The sequence below is a fragment of the Parambassis ranga genome, chromosome 4 (assembly GCF_900634625.1).
Source record: "Parambassis ranga chromosome 4, fParRan2.1, whole genome shotgun sequence".
In the NCBI taxonomy this organism is placed as follows: Eukaryota; Metazoa; Chordata; class Actinopteri; family Ambassidae; genus Parambassis; species Parambassis ranga.
In genome coordinates this window covers 24446627-24463058 of record NC_041025.1, presented here as the reverse complement: position 1 = coordinate 24463058, position 16432 = coordinate 24446627, and the positions used below count along the sequence as shown (strand labels likewise).

The 16432-nt window shown below is 51.4% G+C and overlaps 3 protein-coding genes across 5 annotated transcripts in view; 1 reads left to right on the top strand and 2 right to left on the bottom strand.

Moving 5' to 3' along the window:
• zbtb37 (zinc finger and BTB domain containing 37) overlaps positions 1–990 on the bottom strand; it is an 8402-nt gene extending 7412 nt beyond the window's left edge. For both annotated transcript variants that reach the window (XM_028403417.1, XM_028403416.1), the window contains exon 1: positions 634–990. The gene's annotated coding sequence lies outside the window, so the exon portion shown is untranslated. The remainder of the gene's footprint in view (positions 1–633) is intronic.
• Positions 991–4071: 3081 nt separating this feature from the next.
• Positions 4072–7173, bottom strand: s1pr1 (sphingosine-1-phosphate receptor 1). 2 transcript variants are annotated; one of them, XM_028403832.1, is made up of 2 exons: positions 7074–7173; positions 4072–6345 (listed from the first exon to the last, which is right to left on the bottom strand). In XM_028403832.1, exon 2 carries the CDS (start codon positions 6221–6223, stop codon positions 5102–5104), a length of 1122 nt encoding a protein of 373 aa, XP_028259633.1. In that variant the 5' UTR covers positions 6224–6345; positions 7074–7173; the 3' UTR covers positions 4072–5101. The 2 variants fall into 2 exon arrangements, with proteins under 2 accessions (XP_028259633.1, XP_028259634.1); XM_028403833.1 differs by lacking the exon at positions 7074–7173 and adding an exon at positions 6841–6926.
• Positions 7174–12442: 5269 nt separating this feature from the next.
• Positions 12443–16424, top strand: dph5 (diphthamide biosynthesis 5). Its single transcript, XM_028404056.1, has 7 exons — positions 12443–12716; positions 13132–13256; positions 13699–13807; positions 14467–14587; positions 15388–15427; positions 15685–15788; positions 16034–16424. Exons 1-7 carry the CDS (start codon positions 12582–12584, stop codon positions 16264–16266), a joined length of 867 nt encoding a protein of 288 aa, XP_028259857.1. The 5' UTR covers positions 12443–12581; the 3' UTR covers positions 16267–16424.
• Positions 16425–16432: the final 8 nt, after the last annotated feature.

The window sequence follows — 16432 nt, the reverse complement described above, 5'->3', positions numbered from 1 at the left end:
TCAATAAGCATCGATCTACTGAAGTGTAACTACAGTTAAACTCTCTCCCATACAGTCCTCATACAATTGGAACTTATCAGGAGAACATGGAGGTGTTTGGGCCTCTAGTGGCCGTCTGAGGAACTGCAGTTCTTCATGTTGGCCTGTGTGTGATCTGCCTGTGTGTCTTGGGACCTGGGCCTGGACTCTCACTGAGTGTCTGCTGGTTAAATAAACATGTGAAGATGAGCTGTTCTGCTGCTTCCTGTGAACAGAGTTTAAACAGAAGTTACAGGAAGTGTGTGTGTGGTTGTTTGTGCGTTGTTAGCACAGTTAGCCTTTAAAGGTGTGTGTGCTGCCTTCCTGCTCCTGATCTGAAGCATGCCGTCTGCTGGATCACACACACACAAACTGTCACACACTTCAGACCCCTCACACTGATGCTCTGAGGACCTGCAGGGGCTCTGAGGACCTGCAGGGGCTCTGAGGACTCTGGGCCCCCTAACCTCAGGGTGACCCACACTCTGACCTGGCTGACATGGAGGCATCATCTCAGGGTAACACCTGCTCCCGCCTGACAGCAGGACTCTGAGCCGGATCAGGGTCGCCTCCCCGGCTCTCTCGGGGGACCAGGTGGTCCCCCAGGTGTCTCACCTGAGGGGGGGCAGGAGGAGATCGGGATGGTTTCAGGGTGCGGTGTGTCGATGCTTCAGTGCTGCAGGGCGCCGAACATCATCAGCAGGACGGGAGAGGGCTGCGGCTCGGCTCCGCACGGCTCGGCCCGGCAGGCTGCAGCTCCACCCGCCGCTCCTCCAGGCGCCGGAGCTCCGCAGTTCCAGCGGCGTCGTGTTCAAGGCCGACAGCCAGCAGCTGAGCTCGGACTCCGGTCTGTCAGCAGCCGCTCTGCCGCCATTCCGCTGGAAGTGTCGCTCGGTTCAGGGTCGGTTCGGTGTCGGCGGGCTGCCGCCGCTTCTCATCTTGCTTTTTCACGGCAGAAGGGCCGAGGCTGCAGGAAGGAAGGAAAGGAGGAAGAAAACGCGCGGGGCATCATGGGAGCTGTAGTCCGCGTCCTGCAGCCGCGCCGGCTTAACGGCAGCATTCAGCACTGCATATCCCGGCGTGCATCTGTCAGGAGAGGGGTCATGATGGCACTTGGAGTTTGGCAAAGTGGAGCACTTCAAAGTAACTCAGAGTACAAATACTCGATTACAAATAACATACAGTGAAAAGTGTCAGCTTTCAATAACATAGTAATCAGATTACAGCTGAACTCTTAGCAGAGTTCAAACAGGACATTATTATTATTATTATTATTATTATTATTGTGTCTTAGAATCATGCAGGAATGATCAAACATAACATAAATAAATGTTATCAGAAGAAAAACAGTTCAGCTCCACACCGCTGCTGGTCACATGGACGGCGACCTGCGTCCTGTTTGCACCGACAGTCGTCCTGCTGCTGTCTCTGGAGGCCTCCGGCTCTTCATCGCTGACTGAGAGCTCCTTTCAGTGGTTAACCAAATAACATCATGAGCGATTTGAGCCACCAAAGCGAGCAGAACCTGTTCTTTATGAGTGATTCTACAGCTTCAGTCGCTCTTGGTGTGAACACACGGTCTTCAGAAACCTGCTTCATGCGTAGTTCTGGGTACTGTGAAACACCTGTGATGACCTTACTGACTACAAACAGCATGTGGTGGTTGCTGCGGTCGGAGTGGACGTAGCAGTACGTCCTGTCAGGTTGACAGGAGGCAGCAGGGTGGGTTCTCCCAGACGGCGAGCTCCGGGCCGGGTATGTTCCTCCAGCAGTCGGTGCTCAGATGATCCAGGGTTTGTCTGAGGAGAGAAGACGCTGCGGGGTCAGAGGTCATTCATAATAAGTGCACTGTTTCTTTAAATATTCTGTCAACTCACCGGTCCATCACCGGCCAACCAATCGGAGACAGACAGAAAGTCAGTGTTTTATATAGCAGCAGGACCATCGGACTGACACGTCTGGCCATAAAACAAAGGAAAAAAGCCACCATAGCTCCAGACGTCTGCTCCCTGTCACCTGCACTGTACTCAAACAACCACAGGAGGGCGCCGACCTAAAGGGTCATGAACAATCAGGCCACACACACACATTCATTCCTGTGTGGTCATCTGTGCAGGCACGGAGAACAAAGCTGCACCCATTGCAGGGGAGGATGTCAGGTGCTTCCAGAGGTCAAAGGTTAGCGAGGTCTCAACAAGGTCCAAACACAAGGACAATGCTCACTCAGGGTCCAGAAACAGGCAGGAGTCAGACACAAGTAAACTGGACTAAACTAATGCTGGATTCATGGACTAAGGAAGACAGAGAGGGTGTAAACACCTGTGAACGGTCAGTGATTGGCTGCTTCAGCACAGGTGGCTCTGGAAACTAAACAAGGAAGAAGCTACCGACACAGAAAGAGGACCAGAGTTTTCAAAAGAAAGCAGCACTCACAGTGCTGGTGTTCCACAGATCCACAGATCTATGCCTGGAGACTTGTGTCTACGCTGAAGGTGCTAAGAACTACAACTATAAATGTGCTTCTTTACAACTGTGAAGCTGCAGTTCCTGCTGTGACCACATGGAGGCAGCATTTCACACTGCTCCTGTCTTCAGATTTCAGGCCTATGATAAGTATGACTGTGATGGAGGAGGGATCTTTCTTCAGTTTTAACACTTATTGATTCTTATTGTTCGTCTGTTCAGTCCCTGCTTGCTGACGTCTTCTGTCCTCGCTGACACACTGAGGTCATCAAGACCTTGAACTGGACCTGCAATCAGAGGAAGTGGCTTTATCTGCTCTGATGACTCCCTGAGGACCCCCCCCCCCCCCGCCCCCCTCAGAGGTCAGAGGTCAGCAGCTGGGACAATCACTGAATCTCATTAATGATGACACTCAGAGGTGAAACACAAGCTGGGACCGGCCCGCACATCACGTCACAGTGTACAGAGAGCGGAGGCCCTTTAACCCCGCGGGGCCCCTCAGCTTCAGCGGCTGGAGCAGAAAGGAGTTGGAGAATGTTCTAAATGATGCCGGAGGAGCTGCAAACACACTGATACCAAACATGTGGCCGTGTGCCGCCACACCGCGGACACCATTCATGTGGTCTAAGAGCTGAAATGTTTCCAGGGGACCCCAAAGAGTGACGGACCTGCTGTTGTTTAAAGGTCGGGGAGGAGGTTTTAAAACTCAGTGAGAGTCAGACAGATTTCCAAAGTAAACTCACGCCCCTTTCTCTCGGAGCTCACCTTGAAGCCACGCCTCCAACCAGTCTGTGACTTCTGCCATCATGCACGTCCCTCTCTGGTGCACAGAGCAGGAAGAGAGTGACAACCAGCCAATACTCCTACAGGGTCCACCCGGAGGACTGATGATGTTTTTATGTTTTATAGCTTCAGATGATTCATATTCTTCGTTTTAAAGAGAAACTGCCGAACTAATCGGTTGCTATCGGATTGTAAAGAGAAGTTACACTGATTTAACAGAAAGTGCATCAGAGTGAGATCTCCTGCCCGACCTTTAAGGTTTTGTTTTTTTTTAAAGTCTGGTCCTCCATATTTGTCACTTTTTGTCTGAAGTCTTTTTCCTTTTTAACCCTAACTGTGACTTATTTAACAGATTTTGTCTCTATTTCTGGGACAAAGTACAAACGTGTGATGTGAGTGAGTTCATTCCTTCATTTTCAGCGGTGTGTGTTTCTATTTCTGTTTTTATTAAGTGCTAATTAATAAACAAACAAACAAACCAACAAACCAACATTCAGGAGTTAAAGAGTGCAGACAGAGTTCAGGCTGGACCGTAACAAAAGCATTAATCGATTAATTAATCAGCTCCTGGTGGAGGAACAGAGGACAGGTCACCATGGTAACAGAAGTCCAGTCTGCAAGGAAGCCCAGTCCTGCTCTGGAAATGATGGTGAAGATGCAGGTGATGATGAAGATGATGATGGTGCTGATGATAATGATGAAGATGATGGTGATGATGAAGATGATGATGGTGCTGATGATAATGATGAAGATGATGATGATGGTGATGATGATGATGGTGATGATGGTGCTGATGATAATGATGAAGATGATGATGATGGTGATGATGATGATGGTGATGATGAAGAAGATGATGATGATGGTGGTGATGATGAAGATGATGATGATGGTGCTGATGATAATGATGAAGATGATGAAGATGATGGTGATGTTTTGAGGTTATATTTGCTCGACATGTATGGATCCTGTTGGATTTTTGGCAGGACTGAGCCTCCTTTTCTCAGACTAAAGAAAACACAGAACAACAACTTCTTTCTGCTCATCTGAAAAACTTATTGCTTTCATATATAAATTAATCCGACTACACTGACATCACCATGACAACAACAGCAACACAGACAGGAAGTAGAAAATACATTCTGAACAAAGTTCCTACAACTTTTTACAAAATCATCCGAGTTCAGCTGCTTCAGACTGACGACCTTTTTGGAGTGGAACCTTTTGAAACCTGTGGACGCTTTGTCTTCGCCGTGTTCTCGCTCAGCTGTAGAGTCTCTGTCAGCAGGTCGGTCTGAAGCAGCTGAGCTCTGAGCTCGTGTGTGAAGAGTTTTCATGCAGGGGGGGGGGGTTCTATGAGTTAACCCTTAAATATGTGACAGCTGTGTTTAAGTGCTACAGAGTCTACTCGGTCTTAGAGGGTCAGTATAAAGCCTGAGTCTTCTACCGGGATCAATAACTTTCTATGAGATCATCGTTATTCAGAAACTTCCTGACGCATTCAAACGCATCAATACTACAGCTGCTACGACGGCCGCCATGTTCTACCGGGCTGTATCATGAGGGTGTTTGGGTGGATATGCAGCAGCACTTCCTGGTCCTGGATGGGTCATGTGATCCACCCTGAGCTGCCTGCGGGATCCGATCCTCCTGCCGGAGGCTCTGAAGGCTGTGAGCTGCACACAGAGTGTGGACCCCCTCTGTGGTTCGCTGGTCCCAGTCTAACCAGTTTGAAAGTCTCTGTAAGTGCTGTGAGTCCTGACCTGCTGAGGGTTTGTGCCGGCGCCGCTCACGTGTGTTTTCTGTGCAAGCACCAACTCTCTGTCTGACTTTGTGACGTTTAGGACGATGAGGTGACATTTCCCGACGACACCGCCGTCGTCTCCCTCGGCGAGTACTCCGCCTCCTCCTTGTTAGGGTGGGAGGAGTTGTCTGACTTGCTGCGGCTGAACTCCGCCCCCATGATCGGCCCGGTGAACTTGGCATTGGGCCGGAGGCAGGCGGTGCAGCACAGCAGCGTCTTGAGGAACGCTCGCCGCATCTCGTTGCTGGTCAACGTGTAGATGAGCGGGTTCATGGCGGAGTTGAGGACGGCGAGCGCCAGGAACCACTCGGCCTTGTAGAGGATGGGACAGCTCAGAGTCTCACACGCCACATCCAGCAGCAGGAGGATGAAGAGCGGCGCCCAGCAGGCGATGAAGCAGCTCAGGACGATGATGACGGTCTTCAGCAGCGCTAGCGACTTCTCAGAGCTCTTGCTGTTAGCGCTGGCATTGCTGCGGCCGTTGGTCACTTTGCGGAAGACGAGTTTGCGGCTTCGAGTGCGCACCAGTGCGTAGATCCGGGCGTAGAGCACCACGATGGCCATGAGGATGATGCTGAAGACGGTGGTGCAGAACAAGATGTAGGTCTTGTGGTAGAGCGGCAGCACGGTGGAGCAGTGCATCATGCTCTGGATGCAGTTCCAGCCCATCACCGGCAGCCCGCCCAGCACCGCTGCGATCATCCACACGGTGCTGATGAGCAGGAAGACGCGGCAGGTGTTGCCGTTGTTGTGCAGCTTCATCTTCAGCATGGTGAGGTGGCGCTCGATGGCGATGGCCAGCAGGCTGAAGACGGACGCCGCCAGCGCCACGAACATGCTGCCCTCCCTGAAGAACCACTGCATGGGCGTCAGCTTGTAGGTGTTGGCGCCCGACAGCAGGATGTTGGCGGTGTAGACCATGCCGGCCAGCAGGTCGGACAGCGCCAGGTTCCCGATGAAGTAGTACATGGGCTTGTGGAACTTTTTGGTCCTCCAGATGGTGGTGAGGACCAGAATGTTCTCCAAGATGATGAAGCAGCACACAATGATGAAGATCACAGAGTCGGCCTTCAGGCCTGAGTCCTGCTGCGTCTTCCGGAACTTTCCGGTGTAGTTGTAGTGTTTGGCGATCAGGTCGGAGTAGCTGGGCTCAGCCATGGCCTGCAGCTGTCGCGGGTAGTCCAGCAGGGGGCGCTGTGTCCTCAAACTTCAGTCCTACATGTCAGGTGGTAACCCTGAAGGATAGCAGAGAGAGTCCTGCAGGCGGACGGGACATGGTCCTGCACGGAGACACAAACAAAGACGATCACCAGAGGACAAACAAAACAAAACAAAACCCTGGACTCAGTCAGGAGGAACAAGTCCTCCAAAACGAACCCCCCTCAGACATGTGTAAACATATTGATCCATTTTGACCCCACACAGCTTCCATACGCCTCACACTGAGCTCCAGCTGCAGACTGCTATATGACCCTGTTAGAGACCCGACACAGGACACACGGTCGCCCTGTCCCTCCTGGAGGATTCTGTCTGTCTGTCTGTCTGTTTTTGGCACCTCTGAGCTGCCGTACAGCCTCAGCTGAGTCCATCAGACTCATTTAATCAAACTGCATGTTTTAGTCATTGTTATTTTTGCAGCTTCCTCAGTTCTGTCAGTTTAAACTCTTTAAAACACAAATAAAACGTGATGTTTGTCTTTTTAGAGACAGAGACACACTCTGAGAGTCTGGAGCGCTCCATCACATCCACCCAGGAGGCAGCAGAACTTTACTCACATCTCATCAGAGATCCTAACCCGGACGGGAGGAAAGCTGGAAGGACCGGCCGCTGCTCTCTGCTTCTGTCCGCGGAACAGTTCAACATTTCAACTCTAACTTATAACGTATAAATAAATAATATGAATAAAAAGATCTGGTCCTTCAGAGGTTTATTCCTCCTTAAAGCGGGTCTGAAGGGACGGAGCGAGCCGCCAAATAATGCGCCAAACAAAGATTAAAACGAGTTTTACCTTCAGTCAGTCCGGAGGAAAAACAGTCCGACAGCAGAGTGAAGCAGGGCAGAGACACACACACACACACACACACACCGACACACACACACACCGAGGGGGAGGAGGGGAGGAGGGGGAGGGAGCGAGGAAGATGCTGCCCTCCTCCAGCTGCCCTCATTGTGCGCCGTCATTCTCCACATCATCATCCAGCCTCATTAATATCGACCGGAGGAAAAACGCGGGTTCATTTTCGCGGGAAAATGATTCATGTTCTTTACACCTTTAGCGGGTTTAATTCCATCAGCGGGTCACGTGTCCAGATCAATAACACTATCACATCTGAGCGCGCGAAACAGCGTCACTGATCACAAAATGGATCCATGGTCCTCTGCCCCCCCCTTTATGTTTCATTTTCTGATCATCAATAATCAATATCATGTATCAGAACATGTGAATAACATCAGATCATTTCTTTATTTGTCCACATTAAAAACAATAACATCCAGTTCTTTTGTTTCCTGTGTGGGAATCGACCATCTGACCGCCTCCCTGCCTCCATGTGACCTCTGACCTCCACCATATCTGTGATGTCAGCAGTGGGAGGAGCTTTACTCAAGCTAGGCCAGTTAACGACCAGACCAGGGAGCTGGACTCCATCCACGCAGACTGTTTTGGTAATGATAGCATTGATGCGCGAGCTAAGCGTAGGCAGCTAGCTGTGACTTAGCTGAACTACATCGTGTCGGCCTGTCCTCGTGCACGGACAGGAAGTTACATCACACCCGGACATCAGTGTGACATCAGAGGCGCCTCACACCTCTGAAGGTTTTTATCTTTATCAGGAGGGGCACGCTGACACCACCTCAGCTCGGTGGCGGGATGTCTGTGCTGTGACCTCACTTCCTGTCCTGGCAGCTCCATTGTTCATGGCCGGAGGTCCACTGGTCATACTGGAACTGATGGTTAACTGCTGCCTGTTACCACGGGGTCTGAGGTTAAACTCTGTGAACTGACCAGTGTGTCTGCTTTAAAATCCAGACCTGAGGTCCCACTGAACGCCCCGGATAGGACCAGACACATGAAGCCTTACTGGAGTTACACTGGGTCCACACTGGGTCCACACTGGTTTGGACATGTGTGAAAGCAGAGCGGGGAGCTGAGGGAGGAGGGGGGAGGAGGGGGGAGGAGGAGGTGATGGGGTTGTGGGTAACAAAGGCCCCTTTCCTTGGAGCTGCTGACTGTATTCAGGCTCTGCATAGCTGAGCATCACCATGGCGACGGCTGGAGGGAAGCGGGGGAACCGAGCAGCAGAACGAAGGGAAGTTCTCACAGAGTCCAGACCCACAGGAGCTGGTTTAAAATCTGACTTCTGAAATAAAAAGGTTTTATTTCTGCCTCATTTAATGTGACCTTAGAGTCCCGGTCCTGGTCCTGGGTCTGGACCTGGACCTGTTTTTGGTTTGGTTTGAGTACTCACTGAGTTCTGAATCAGGACCAGACCAGTGGACTTTGTTGTACTGTTGGTCCTGTTCCTGGTCCTGGTTTTGACATGAGAACTGGTCCAGGTGTGGGACCAGGTTTTTTTCTGGTCTTGTCCTGTCCCTGTCCTGGTTACAGACTGTGATCAGTCCTTTGTTTTTCTAGTCTTCGTCCTAGTCTGTTCCCTTTGCATTAGTCTCTCATTCTGGGTCGGATCTTGGTCTTTGTCCTGGTGTTTGTCTCTGTCTCTGTCTTGTTGAGGTCCTGATCTTGTTTCCGTCTACATCTTAACCCCTGGTCTCGGTCCTGGTCTTCTTCTAGGTCTTTCTTAGACCGTGGACCCTTTGTTTTTTCTCATTTTCTGGTCCTGGTCTCCGTTCTGGTTCTGTTGGGTCTCAACATTCTGTTGCAGTGAAACTTTAACTGCTGCACATCTGCACCCTGTAATTATGGTTTGGACAGACTGAGTGTGTGTGTGTCTGTGTGTGTGTCTGTGTGTGTCTGTGTGTGTGTGTGTGTGTGTGTGTATTTAGTGTTTAACAGGAAAGCATTAGCCAGCTTCTTCCTCTCTGACTTCCTATGATGTGATTCGTTGTTTCCCCGGCGTTGAGGAATGTGGCGGCTCGCCATGGTTGCCCTCAGAGGGGGAGGGGGTGGTGGTGGTGGCGGTTTGGGGTGGGGGTGGGGGGGGTTTGATGGATGTTTCTGTTGTGAAGAAGAGAAAACATGACGACTGAGAGCTGAGGCTTCTCCTGGCGGTTCAAGAGCTTGTTTTGCTCATGTCCCCCCTCCTGTACCCAGGCTGAGGTCTGTGCTTGTTCTGGACTTGGTTCTGACCCACATGTCTGAGCCTCCCGTATCTCGTCACCTGTTGCTCCACCTCCTGGTCTTTGCTCGTTATTTGGTGCGGTCTTCTCCGTGTTGTGTGGAAGCCTTTGGGTCCGGTGTGTGTGTTCAGAGAGCGGAGGCCCGTCCTGGATGTCCCGGTGCAGAGGGGTACAGGGGCGACCCGTTTGTGTGCTGGCGGTGGACGGGGGTGCTGAGGCCTCTGCAGCACCCCGGGGTCCTCTTAGCATTCAGCAGAGCGCTCATTAGACATGCAAAGCTGCAGTGTTGGAGCTGCGGGCCTGAATGAGCCGCCTTTGTCCTGTAATTGGAGATGGTTCTGTGGGAGCCACAAAGAGAGCAGGGCCCCCTCACACTGATTCATCCTGCCCCCCCTCCTCACACCGTTGTGTAACTTGTTGCATAAAGATTGAGTTTCCAGGAAAGGATCAGACAGTGAAACATGGAGCAGGTGGAGCAGGTGGAGCCTTCAGAGCGCCTGATCAGCTGATACCTGCAGAACTCTTCAGCACGTCTTCAGACACAAAGACCTGCTCAGACCGTCCCCTCATGTCTCCTGTGTCCTGTCACACAGCACAGCACAGAGAACAGCAGATACACTCAGAGTGGCGGGAAGACTTCCTGTTTGTAACGTACAGGTGCTGTCATCATCGTGTGTCAACCAATCAGGTCAAAGAGGAAACACGACAAGCAGCCGAGCAGCTCTACAGGCTAACCAGCAGCAGTTAGCATGTCTATGGAGGACACTCGGGGAACAGTGATGGTTTGTGGATGTGTTCATCAGTGTGTAGTGTTGGACCCGCATCTTTCTGCAGGTTCGTCCAGATCAACGTGCTGATTGGCTGAACGGCCCTCTGACAAATCCCGTGTCTACTGTCAACACCTGCCTGTCCTTTTCCATGTAGCGCTAGTGACAGGACAGCTGTTAGCATTAGCGTCAGTTAGCAGAGGCAGTAATCAGCCGGTCAGATTAAACATCAACATAAAAACAGTTTAATCCCGTTCTGAGTCTTTATCAGTTTAATCCTGTTTCTGTCTGAGAGCGGCAGGAACACCCTGACCTCCGATCACACCTGTGATACCTGCAGTCATGTGACCTCAGGATGAACTCTCACCTGAAACAGAGAACAGACAAACCTCATGTGCTGATACCAGGTGCAGCAGGAACACAAATCAGCTGTGTCTCAGCCAATCAGCAGCCTCCGAGCTAAAACATGAAACTGAGACTTAACAACCAAAAACTGCAGTTCCTCCAGTGTCCACCAGAGGCTCGTTGTTTCAGCTTCATTTCCCCAGAATGTGATTTAACTGTTTATTTTCCTTCTTCCTGTCACAGAGTGGAATCAGAATCCAGATCAGAGTCTTGATCCGGATCTGATGCTGAACAGAAACAGTTAACAGAGCCGGAGCATCGATTCTCTGGATGACTGGAGCCGAACAAACCCTGAAAGATGGCAACAAAAGGCCCTCCACCCTCCTCCACCCTCCTCCACCCTCCTCCTCTGCCTGCCACGGAGCAGAGGAGCCCATTATGTAACCCACCAACCATCCCAGTCATTAACTGGTTCCCAGTTAAAAGACTGAAGGGGGGGGGGTGGTCACGTGGTGCGCAGGCTTGTTTACCACAACAACGGGTGAACGAGGGAGAAATAGACTGTGAAGAGGGAGAGAGAGAGAGAGAAGCAGCTTTTCCCACCAGCTCATTCACAACAAGACTGCTTTCACACGCCGCGCTGCCGACCGCCGTCACCATGGAGACGACCGGTCAATCAAGAGAGAGAGAGGGGGGGGGGCAGAGAGCGAGAGAGGGCAAGAGAGAGAGAGGGGAGAGAGAGAGAGAGAGAGAGAGAGGAGAGAGGGAGAGGAGAGCGAGAGAGAGGAGAGAGAGGGAGAGGGGAGAGAGAGGAGAGAGGAGAGAGAGAGAGAGAGAGGGAGAGAGCGGGAGAGAGGGGGGGAGAGACACAGAGAGTGAGAGAGAGGGGGAGAGAGAGAGAGAGGAGAGAGAGAGAGAGAAGAGAGAAAGGGGGAGAGGGAGAGAGAGGAAGGAGAGAGGGGGGGAGAGAGAGAGAGAGAGGGAGAGGGGAGAGAGAGAGAGAGAGAGAGAGAGAGAGGAGAGGGCAAGAGGGAGAGAGAGAGAGAGGGGGAGAGAGAGAGGGAGAGAGAGAGAGGAGAGAGAGAGAGAGAGAGAGAGAGGGAGAGAGGAGAAGAGAGAGAGGAGAGGAGGGAGAGAGAGGGCAAGAGAGAGAGGAGAGGAGGAGAGGAGAGAGAGGAGTCCTGATGAGAGAGAGAGAGAGAGAGAGAGGGAGAGAGACTTTGAGTTTTAGAAAACTTTATTTTCACCACATTGTAAAAAAAACAAAAAAAACAACCTTTCCAGTGTTATTGAATATCATCTTTAAACAACCCGACCATGGAGACGACCGGTCAACTGAGAGGGAGACAGAGAGAGAGGGGAGGGAGAGGGAGAGGGGGAGAGAGAGTTTACCCAGTTTATGACCCTAGCCCAAAAGTAAACAGACACCCTGACGCTGCTGTGTGTGAGGAGGACCTGAGGACCGGTTGTCCTGAGGACCGGTGTTGTCCTGAGGACCGGTTGTCCTGAGGACCAGTTGTCCTGAGGACCGGTTGTCCTGAGGACACGCAGACCCTCATCATGGAGGGACTGCCTGGACATGAAGCAGCTGTCCTGCAGCCTCCACGGGCCCAGCTGCTCTGTGTGAAGCAGAACCAGCCCACTTCCTGTCCATGCCAGTCTACACACCTGCAGTTCACCTAGAGGGCGCTACAAACAACATTATTTTAACCCCTTCTAATCAAAATATGAGGCGCAGCTGCATTCTGAACTGTACTGTGACATATCTGTTTCTAAACATCTCCATCTTTCAGTTCTTCATTTAACCTTTACTTCCGTCATGTGAGCCGGACCACACAGCGGCCCGTGCCGCCCCGGAACATGTCTACATGCTGGTTTCAGCTGCTCAGCGCTGCTCTGGTGGTCAGCGCTTCTTTAAACACAGTCTGGTGTCACGCCTCCCAGACAGCACAGACCGGCAGCTGTCGTAACTGTAAACATTTTACGGCAGCCGTATTCCGGCGCGCACACTGTGTCCACACGTGAAAACAGCCTGCAGGTCTCTGTGCTTCACAGGTTTAGCTCCGCGGAGAGAACAGCGGCTGCGTGCGGACTGCGGGGCCGGCGCCATGCTCTACCTGATCGGCCTGGGGCTCGGGGACGCCGCCGACATCACGGTGAAGGGTCTGCAGGCGGTGAAGAGCTGCTCCAGGGTTTACCTGGAGGCCTACACCTCCATCCTCACCGTGGGCAAGGAAGCGCTGGTGAGTCCGGGGCGGAGAGCCCAGACAGAACCCGGAAGAAGGAGCCGATCATTACGTCACATGTACTCGAACACAGAGGGAAGGTGCTGCAGTTAAAGAGTCAATATGTGATGTTTTAACCATTTAAATAAATCTACGGTGGCCCCGAAGGATGACGTACAGGCTGTAACCACTGTCTCCATGGCAACCGCCTCTCTCCTCCTCCACACAGGCTGTACCGAACTATGGATGAAGCGTGTCTGTGACGTCACCGACAGATTCCTGAGATTAGCTTCTGTAGCAGTGAGCTTAGCATGTGGCTCATTTCAACAGTGTATTATCAGACTGTGTGTTAGCATCTTCTGTTCAGTGTTCATCAGTGTGATAGCTCTTAGCATGTTAGCGATGCTCAGACAGGCTGTGCTGTCTCCGTCAGGAGGAGTACTATGGGAAGCAGCTGATCCTGGCAGACAGAGACCTGGTGGAGCAGGGAGCTGATGAGATCCTGAAGGACGCAGATGCGACTGACGTGGCGTTCCTGGTGGTGGGCGACCCGTTTGGGTGAGTCACACGGTCCACGTATCAGGACTGAAACGTTGTATTGATCCCACAGATCTGAGTTCTGCTGCGTCAGCTGGTGGAGGCTGCTCCGACCACAGTTTGTGTCGGAGCAGCTCGGCCTCCACATTTTTCCCCAAAACCACCAGATTCCTCCCAGAGTTAATGACAGAGTGCCGAGCAGCTCGCCTGCAGCGCACAGAGCCGTCCACGTCCAGACCGTCGGTGTGATTACAGGACGGAGGAGCTGCAGCTTTTTATCCCTGTGAAGACTCACAGTGGTGGACAGTTTGTCTTCATCACTCTGAGGCTTCACCCGTCTGTCACCTCCACATCTGGACAACACAAAACAACACAATGCTCTGTGCTGGGTCTGTGGCTGGTTCACTGTCTGTGGGACAGTCCAGTGTCTGTGTTCCTAACTGACCCATTTGTCCTCCTGCAGAGCCACCACCCACAGTGACCTGGTCCTGAGAGCAGTGAATGCTGGGATACCATACAAAGTCATCCACAACGCCTCCATCATGAACGCCGTGGGCTGCTGTGGTCTGCAGGTACGTTACAAACGTGACAGTAAACACTGACAGGACGGCCTGAGGTCCCCGCCTGGGGGCCACGGTGAACCAACCACGTTATTGTTGGCAGTGAAAGCACCACATTGATACGAGCTCATCAATAACAGAGCTGTCAAATCAGAGAGCAGGACCCAGCTGTCCTCTCACACGCAGATTAGCATTAATGCTAACAGCAGCATCTCCACTGGGAGGTCGTTAATATGCTAATGAGGGGCAGGCTATGCAAATAAGCTCACTGCTCCCTCCAGTGGGAGTAACTCCCATCAGCCCCTGCTGTCAGAGGGACGCCCACTCAGGACGCCTGCAGGCTTCTCTTTATGCATTAACCCGTCCAGCTCCGCAGCCATGTTAGGGTTAAACATAATGAAACTTAAATAATCAATACTCGGTGAGGTGACAAATGTGGACAAATCCTGGACTCTGTCCCCTCGAGTCATTTCATGTCATTGAGGAGTTTTTCAGAGCATCACAGACCTGCAGGGTTTCTATGAACCGGACCGACAACACGGGCTTCTGATGAAAACAGGAAACAGATTCACAGAGTCTCAGTTTCCTCTTTATTAACACACATGAAACGACCCCTGACCTCTGATGGAAATGTGTGTGTCTGTGTGTCTGTGTGTGTCTGTGTGTGTCAGCTGTATAACTTCGGGGAAACGGTGTCGTTTGTGTTTTGGACGGAGACGTGGAGACCAGAGAGCTTCTACGACAAGATCTGTAAAAACAGAACAGCTGGACTGCACACACTCTGTCTGCTGGGTGAGGCGCACACACACACACACACACACAAAGACACACACACATAAAGACACATACACATAAAGACACACACACTCTGTCTGCTGGGTGAGGCGCACACACACACACACACACACACACACAAAGACACACACACATAAAGACACACACACATTAAGATTAAGATTAAGAAACCCTTATTAGTCCCACAATGGGGAAATTGCATAACACACACACACACACACACAAAGACACACACATTCTGTCTGCTGGGTGAGGCACACACACACACACACACACACACAAAGACACACACACATACACATAAAGACACACACACATACACATAAAGACACACACACTCTGTCTGCTGGGTGAGGCGCGCACACGCGCACACACACACACACACACACACACATAAAGACACACACACAGCCACTTTCAGCCTGGGTCGTCTGTAAACAGCTGATGGTGCCCTCAGGAGTCACCGGGCGTCAGTTCACCCTCTCTGATGCCTCCATCAATCACACTGTGAAACCCCACCCCCACCCCCACCCCCACCCCCACCAAGCATAAACCAACAGTCCAGCGGGACGTAGACGACCTGCTGGGGACGGTGTGTGTGGTTAATATTCATTAGAAGGCATAAAAGAATAAAGACTGAGACAGACGGTCGTCCATCATCTCTGCACACACACACACACACCACTGTAGAGTCTCTCTCACACACACACACACACACACACACCACTATAGAGTCTCTCTCACACACACACGAATGTTCGTTTTGTTCTGAACCTTTCTTCTGCTTCCATCGACAGACATTAAAGTCAAAGAGCAGAGCATCGAGAACATGATGAGGTAAGAACCATCTCTGCCGCGCTCACATGGCTTCCAGTCTGATGATGTCACATTCTGAGGTGAACCTCAGTGAGCATGTGCAGTGGCAGCAGACTGAAGCGTGGTTATTCCGACACATTAAGCAACACAACCCGACATATCCCTCCACCACAAGTCTGCAGGGAACTACTTTACACAGAAACAGGAAGTGGAGCCACACAGGTCATCTTCATGGAGTCATGAGATCATCGCTGTGAACTGTCCCTTATTGATTTCAGAGGGAAGAAAATCTACGAGCCTCCTCGCTTCATGACGGTCAGTCAGGCGGCCGATCAGCTGATTCAGATCATCACCAGGCGGAGGGAGGAGGGGGAGGAGCTAGGTGAGTCACCTCATCTGCTCGTCTGATTAGCAAAATTAGTAAAAAGTCCATCTTTACATTTTTTAATTCAGAAATTCAAAAATGTAAAGTAGTTTAAAAAAAAACTAAATATTATTATTAGCTTGCAGATGTATCATGTTGAACAGTAATTATATATCACAGCTACACGTGTGCTAACAGGCCTGATCAATCATTCTGATTGGACGTCCAATCAGCAGCGTGCTCACACCAGCCTCTCTCTGCAGGCGTCACGGAGGACACGGTGTGCGTCGGCTTGGCGAGACTCGGCTCTGACGACCAGGCGATCCGCGCAGGCACGTTACGTCAGCTGGTGTCATGTGACCTCGGAGGTCCTCTACATTCGTTAGTGGTCACTGGCCGACTCCACCCGCTGGAGGTGGACATGCTGCGACTGAACGCAGAACCGGACGCGCTGCAACACCTGAGCATGATCGACAGCTCCACCTACACCTCCTGATGGACTGAGACTAAGACCTACCGATTCTAAGGATCAATAAGTGATCAGTGTTCTTCCTAAAGTCACACCCCTCATGGCGAGGGCCAAGCCACCATTTAAAGGGACAGTACCAATGATTTTTTTATGTGATGTCATCAATAAACATGAGATCAATAGTTCAGAGAAA

Excerpts from the sequence above, each read along its gene's own strand:
- dph5 (XM_028404056.1), top strand. The coding sequence starts at position 12,582 with ATGCTCTACCTGATCGGCCTGGGGCTCGGGGACGCCGCCGACATCACG. Across the intron at positions 13,808-14,466 it reads TGGGCTGCTGTGGTCTGCAG|CTGTATAACTTCGGGGAAAC; the intron begins GTACGTTACAAA and ends TGTGTGTGTCAG. Across the intron at positions 15,428-15,684 it reads AGCATCGAGAACATGATGAG|AGGGAAGAAAATCTACGAGC; the intron begins GTAAGAACCATC and ends TATTGATTTCAG.
- s1pr1 (XM_028403832.1), bottom strand. The coding sequence starts at position 6,223 with ATGGCTGAGCCCAGCTACTCCGACCTGATCGCCAAACACTACAACTAC.